The 7,539-nt window shown below is 34.7% G+C and overlaps 1 protein-coding gene across 1 annotated transcript; it reads right to left on the bottom strand.

The window, feature by feature from the left end:
- Positions 1–2,199: 2,199 nt before the first annotated feature.
- Positions 2,200–7,240, bottom strand: LOC132608088 (uncharacterized). The gene is made up of 6 exons (XM_060322161.1): positions 7,050–7,240; positions 6,024–6,437; positions 5,801–5,867; positions 5,145–5,164; positions 3,518–3,628; positions 2,200–2,762 (listed from the first exon to the last, which is right to left on the bottom strand). The coding sequence occupies exons 1-6, from the start codon at positions 7,158–7,160 to the stop codon at positions 2,403–2,405; spliced, it is 1,083 nt and encodes a 360-aa protein (XP_060178144.1). The 5' UTR covers positions 7,161–7,240; the 3' UTR covers positions 2,200–2,402.
- Between the last annotated feature and the right edge of the window lie 299 nt (positions 7,241–7,539).

Here is a 7,539-nt window from a genome sequence, read left to right as displayed (position 1 = left end):
TTTTTAGAAATTGAAGAGGGAGTTCAACCATCTTTAGCTGAAGCCGAACTCACTATTGATGACGAGTTTAGAAAAGTTTTTACTCATTATTCTAATTTGGAAGAACATGCTACACCCGTTGCTCCACGCCCTACTACTTTTCAAAGTAGCAAAAAGGGTTTGTCGGGTTTGTCGCATTTAAAAATTTTACATTCACAGCCAACTCCTTCTTGTAGTGCAAACTTTGATGAATATAACTTTTATTTGATGCAGCAAAATGTGGATATCAAGGAACTAGATGAGTTGGACGTCTTAGCATGGTGGAAGAAATACAAGGCAAGTCATTTGATACTCTCAAGAATGGCTCGAGATATCCTTACGGTTCAAGTATCAACCGTGGCTTCGGAGAGTGCATTTAGCCAAGGAAGACAACAAATTGGAGATCATAGACACTCATTATCCGGCTTTAGCTTGCAAGTACTAGTGTGCATTCGCGATTGGATTAGATCGGAGCGACGCAACCAAAACTTTGAAGCGCAGGAAGGCGAAGAGGAAGAGATTGAAGATTTGATAGCAAGTGGACCGGACCAAATGGAAGACTTTGAAGATATCTCCATGGCCGAATATGATACGGGGGAAATTAACCAAATGATTGAGAATTAGTGATTTTATTACTCTACTATTTCTTTGCAACTCATGTATTATTTGCAAGTTAAAAAAAACTACAACTTGCAAATAAATGTTATCCAAGAATGAATAAAATATATGGCTCATTGAGCTTTCTACTATTTAGTTGTGTTCATATTTTTACTTATATTAAGTTAGGAATATACTTAAAATATACTAAGAATATGCTTATAATATACATGTACTTAAATTAAAAACTAGAAAGTTATATACTTGAAAAATAACTAAAATATATTTATAATATATAGTATACATATAAGTTACATATATATATACTAAGAATATACTTATAATATATATTATACACGTATATACAAATTTATAAATTTAGAATATCTCCATGGCCGAATATGATACGGGGGAAATTAACCAAATGATTGAGAATTAGTGATTTTATTACTCTACTATTTCTTTGCAACTCATGTATTATTTGCAAGTTAAAAAAAACTACAACTTGCAAATAAATGTTATCCAAGAATGAATAAAATATATGGCTCATTGAGCTTTCTACTATTTAGTTGTGTTCATATTTTTACTTATATTAAGTTAGGAATATACTTAAAATATACTAAGAATATATTTATAATATACATGTACTTAAATTAAAAACTAGAAAGTTATATACTTGAAAAATAACTAAAATATATTTATAATATATAGTATACATATAAGTTACATATATATATACTAAGAATATACTTATAATATATATTATACACGTATATACAAATTTATAAATTTAGAAAAAACATAAGCTATAAATAACTTAAAGTTATAAGTATATATAGTATACATATATATATTTTTACTTTAGGAATATACTTAAAATATATTAAGAATATACTTATAATATACATCTACTTAAATTAAAAATTAAAAAGTTATATACTAAAAAAATAACTAAAATATACTAAGAATATACTTACAATATATAGTTTACATATAACTTAAACATATATATATATTATAAACACCGTTGGCTGAAAAAAGGATTGGTTAGGCGAATGTAACGGAAAATATTCCATACTAAGTGACTTTTAACCTTTTAAATTTTTTTTCAAAATAAGTGACATTTTATAATTTTCAAAATATTTTCTTTTAAAATAATCCTTATTTAAATAATTAAAATATTTAATTATGCAAGCACAATTTGACTAGCATGAAGTAATATATTATTTTGGGTCTGTAAAAACCCTTAAAGAAAATACAACCCCCACGGGCCCCACTTGTATGACGCATTTGAGATTATTTCCCGAATAAAATACATTATTCTATAAATGATTAATTTACTTTTCAATTTTATATTTCAATAGTGAAAACAATTTATTTGTTGAAACTTCTTTGATGATGTTGACCTAAGAGAGAACCACTCCACATGCCAAGTGAGTTCATCGACAAGATACCTTCTGCGAAGAATCTAAACACAAATCATCATTTAGACGTCAAAAGAACGACTCTATACCAAAAAAACTGAAACGCGATGCAAAACAGAAGTCATCCGCTTAATGGACAAAAGGAAGTTTAACACAGATATTCGTAAACCATCATTCACTTGATTCCAAAGAGAACTTTGTAAATACAGATTCACACTATCTTATCTCAACAACCAAAATATAAGGAACACCACCACCGAACCACAGTATAACACTACTGCCTTTTTTTCACCTAACACCAAATTTAAACTTAATCTAAAAAGGCCATTAAAAACAGCCTAAACATCAACTCAATCAAACTATCTAATAACGGTCACCACCGCCATATCCACCACCACCATAACCACCACCGCCACCTTCACGTCTGCCACCGTAGCCGCCGCCGCCACCTTCACGACGTCCACCTCCGTATCCACCACCGCCTCCGCCGTATCCACCGCCACCTCCTCCGTAACCTCCGCCGCCGCCTTGACGTCGGCCGCCGCCGAAACCTCCACCTCCACCACCGCCGCTACCGCGAGCCTGAGCTTCGTTAACGGTGATGTTACGGCCGTCAAGTTCCTGACCGTTCATTGCTGAAATTGCATCCTTCATTGATTTCTCATCCTTGAAGGTAACGAAGCCGAATCCTCTAGATCTGCCAGTTTCTCTGTCGTTAATGATCTGAAATAAACAAAAAGAATAATAGAACACATCAGATCTACGATGCTAAAAGCAATTACAGCACTGAAATAACATGTTTCGATTAAAAAAAAGGCTAAAGTTTCAAGTTCAGTAATAAACCAAGCTGAATTTGAAGAAAAAAAAACAACGAGAATACTTGAGATCTAACAGATCCATAAGGTCAAAAGCAATAGAAGCACGGAAATAACAGCTATTTTTGACAACAAAAAAAAAATTTAAGTTTCAAGTCAGGATATACAAAAACAATATTTCGACAAACAAACAAAACTTGAAAAAAATTTAAAAGTATAAGCGTGAACGACAAATATATGGACAAAGGAATTTTTAAAAATTACAATAAACAATCACAACAACAAAACACTTCAGATCTGCCAGATCTACAAGGTTTTTATAATAGCACATAAGTTATAATAAACACATTTCAACAAAAATAAAAGGCCAAACTTCCAAAAATTTGAAAAGTATAAACATGAATGACAAATAAAAAAAATTACAATAAAGCACATATATAACACATAAAACCGATCTATCTTCATCTCTTAACAAAAAAAGAGAAGACGTACCGTTTAAAGGGAATGGCATTAACATTATAAACAGTAACGGTAACAGTAACACAGATGAATCAAGTAAACCAGAGAGATATTAGAGATTAGTAATCAGAGTAACAGAAGGTCATCAACGAAGCCAAAAAAAATGGATCGGATCTGATGATTTCTGCTCTGCAACAAACGGACCTTGGAATCGACTACTTCGCCATAAGTACCGAAAGCATCAGCTAGGGTTCTATCTGTGGTGGCCCATGCTAGCCCACCAACGAAACAACTGTACTCTTCAGCCATAAAACCCTAGGAAAATATAAAGACAAACCCTAATGAAAAACAAAATATCTGAAAAGAGGAGAGGCGGTGAAATTGATGTAGAAAAGCCCGTTTTTTATAGGCCGATCAGGCTATGGGCTTTTCAGTAATTGGGCTTAGGGCTAGGTGGAAAAATACAGTTTTAGTCCTCGACTAGATATTTATGTTTTGAGAAAATATCTAAAATCATCCCTTATTATTGCTAGTGGATTCAAAGTCATTCCTCTTCTTGTACGTAAAGTATTCATAGTCTTCCTTAAAATTTTAATACACTTTTAGTCCCCTCCTAGATATTTATGCCAGAGAAAATATCCAAACTCATCCCTTATTTTTTTTGCATCTAATTTAAACCGATCCCTCTTCTTTTACATGACGTATTAGTGGTCCTCCATAAAATCTTAATACACTTTTACTCCTCTCCTAAATGAGTAAATAAGTCTTTTTGAGAATTCCGTTGGTTCCATTAGGTCTAGAATATCGATTATAACTTGGTAGAGTGGTCGGCTCAATTTCCGAGGGACTCGGGGATATTTTGATCTTTTGGTTGAAATTCTAATTTAAGGGTGTTTGGGGGTTGACCGGGTTAAGATGACCTCTTTTTGAAAATTCCAAGAGCACGGATGAGTTCATAGCGTCGTTTATACTTGGGTCGCATGTTTGGTTTGTGTCCGGGAGGCCTCAGGTGTTCTTCTATTCTCTAACGTGAGAAATTTTTCTTCCTTAAACCTCATCAGCCATCCCAACACCTTCCCACTTGAATCCCGATCATCTCAATCAACCTTTTTTCTCATATTATTTCAATCCTAATTTATATATTGACGATCCTTGAATAAGAAAGAAGGAGAAGGCACAACTTTTGAATCGTGATTTTTCACAACATGTGAAATGATAGAACTCCACAAGTAGTTTGTGTATTGTATTTATGAATCTGTTGATTTAAGTTTTTTGCTTGCTTGTCAATTTTTAGGTTGTCACAAACAAACTTTGCTAAACGATGTTCATGTAGTAGTTCGTCCATTAGGGGCTGAGTATGTAAATAATGGTTTAAGAGTTTATTAACACTGGAGTGGCTCAGTTGATTTTTTCTGTTATCTTTTTAAATTCTTTGTTCCAATGAATCAACAAATGTAATGCTCAATCAGAAGGAAAAATAAAAGCTCACAAGAAGATGAATCTTTACCACTATTACACCTTAACGACATGGTAATTATTGACGAAGCAGTTGGCCGGAATTCAAATTAGAGTTTTGATTTAGGATTTGGTTGGAAAAGGGGCTGGTTGTCGTGATTTAGCAATGAGAGAACGGGTCTCGCTTTGGAGAGACATTTTCTCAGGAAAATCTCACGTGCTAAGCCGGGAGTGTTAGAAGATAAACCGTGTCGAAAGAGGATTAAAAATGTGCACCAATATTTCAAATATGGAAGACTAGTAGTAATTTATGTAAAAGAAGAGGGTTGATTTTGAGTGAAAGGGGGAAGCCATTTTTAGATGTCGAACAACTAACCACTTGAGCAAGAACAGCTTCTGTTAGAGAAGAGAGAAGCCAAGTCAATAGCAACTGATCTTGCTTTTTCCATTGAAGATTAGGCTGGATTAATTTAGTCTGCGAAGAGTTCTCTCGTGAGTACTCGGCACTTCAATTTTTCAGTCTGAATTTGGTTCGGCACTCGTGTGTGCCATCATCAAAATTATGGCTTCGAATAGCAAGAAATACTTGTTCCAGAGAAGAAATTTAATCAAATTTATTTGAGCGCGAGAAATTGGTGAAAAATAGTGTGGTGTTTTGAGTTTATTAAGTAATTACAATTACACTTGGATACCTTAATTCAATCACTGTAATTTAGATGTACACTGATATGTTATTCTTTGGAATATCTATCCTAACAAGTTGTATATCTGAAATGTCATATAGAAATTTTCTCAACTCAATTGTATATCTAACGTCGTCCAAATCCCAGTGAAAGTTTTTTCTATAACAAATACAGCTACTAGTTGCTTCCGAAGAAGAAAAGAACCACATTTGATTCAATTATGAAATATAATACTTATATTAGTTCATACCTTTCGTTTATAATATGTTGATAACCATCCAGAAGTGAAGAAAGAAATACGTCTGCACTAAATTAAAAAAGGGGCGATCATTTATAACTTTCATTCAACCTTGGAAGTAACAATAGCGAGAAACCAGAACAGTAACACGAACCATAGTAACAGTAACACAACGAGCCTATTGGGAGAAAACAGAACAGTAACACGAACCACAGTAACAAAAAATAAACTTCCACCCAACCGAGAAACATAGTCACCAAACAAAAAATCTAAAGTAAGACATAATTTAGTCTTGTAGATGATAAACCCAAATTCATGACGTTATTAGATCCTAATTCCTCCAGCTTCCTTCAGATGCACCACCACCTCTCGAGTAGCGGGACCCACCATCACCATAACGATCACCACCACCATAGCCACCACCATAGCCGCCGCCATATCCGCGATCACGGCCACCACCATAACCACCACCGTTGCCACCGTCCCGTCGGCCATACCCACCACCGTAGCCACCGCCACCGTATCCACCGCCACCGTAGCCACCGCCTCCACCGCTGTAGCCACCGCTACGTCGGCCGCCACCGCCACCACCGCCGCTACCGCGTGATTGAGCTTCATTAACAGTGATGTTACGACCATCAAGGTTCTGGCCATTCATTCCTTCAATTGCGTCCCTCATTGATTTCTCATCACCAAACGTAACAAAACCAAATCCTCTTGATCTACCTGTCTCACGATCGTTTATGATCTGAAACCAAAATCAATTAACAGATCAGATCCGGACAGATCTACTACAACTAATACTTCATCCGATAATTTTCATGAATCGGAACTAACAAAGACAGGAATTAAACCTGCAAAATTCGTCGCTAGATTAGTGACAGATTATCTATGGATTATCACAAAATTCGGTTAGCTATGAAAAATTTAGGACGGATTAGTGCGAAGTCCATAGGAATTTTTTTAATGAAATTAAAAAAACAATAATCACATGGTTCAAAATTATAGAAATCACTACAAATAACAAATTTAAACTTGTTATAATATAGTTCAAAATCAGATCAAGAAATTGAGGAAAGAAAGTAAATAATGATAATAGCAGACAGTAAAAAAGGAAGGAAAGATAAAAGAGATCAATTAGATGTATACGGAAAACGGAACGTACCGTGTTAAGGGAATGGAATAAGGTAACATGAGTAACAAATAGTAACAGAGGAATCAAGAGTAACAGTAACGGTAACAGTAACACAGTAACAGTAACAGTAGAAACAGAGAGATCAATGATGAGAGTAACAGAAGGTCATCAACGAAACCAAACAATTGGGCTCGGATCCGATCTCTTCTGCTGCAACAAACGGACCTTGGAATCGATAACTTCACCGTAATGAGCAAAAGCATCTCCTAATGTACTATCAGTGGTAGCCCATGCTAGCCCACCAACAAAACACCTGTACTCAACCGCAGCTGCCATATTTGTTTTTTTGGATAAAGACTTAATTTTTGAATGTAAGAGAGAACAACTGAAGAGCTGATGTGAATTTTGTGCGTAGAGAAGGCTGGCTTTTATAGGCAGAGGATACTAGGTCGGTTAATTTTAGGTGGGTGCGCAATAAAAGCGGTGGTTACCGCTTGCGAAGGTAATGGATAACCACTGCTGGTTAACAATGGTTAAAATTGCTGGTTAATGCTTCAGAGAGGAGTATGATTTAGGAGTCCTTTTTATTGCTTATAGAAATTTTCAGAGTATTTTAAATTGTTGTCCAAAATACTTGTCCAATTTGAAAAATAAGATATAATTTACTCTTATTATTAATGGGTTAATTATTTCAATTCATTTTTCAACATTGGTG

This window comes from Lycium barbarum, chromosome 8, assembly GCF_019175385.1.
Source record: "Lycium barbarum isolate Lr01 chromosome 8, ASM1917538v2, whole genome shotgun sequence".
NCBI lineage: Eukaryota > Viridiplantae > Streptophyta > Magnoliopsida > Solanales > Solanaceae > Lycium > Lycium barbarum.
The sequence above is the reverse complement of the archived record's forward strand: the minus strand, read 5'-3'. Positions and strand labels throughout refer to the sequence as shown.

What these genes read in the sequence shown, in the direction of transcription:
- LOC132608088 (XM_060322161.1), bottom strand. Translation starts at nt 7,160, where the DNA reads ATGGCAGCTGCGGTTGAGTACAGGTGTTTTGTTGGTGGGCTAGCATGG. An exon ending in CTGAAGGAAGCTGGAGGAAT is followed by an intron (nt 5,868 to 6,023) that starts TAGGATCTAATA and finishes TTCTCCCAATAG; the next exon opens with GCTCGTTGTGTTACTGTTAC. An exon ending in TCGCTATTGTTACTTCCAAG is followed by an intron (nt 5,165 to 5,800) that starts GTTGAATGAAAG and finishes CTTCTCTAACAG; the next exon opens with AAGCTGTTCTTGCTCAAGTG.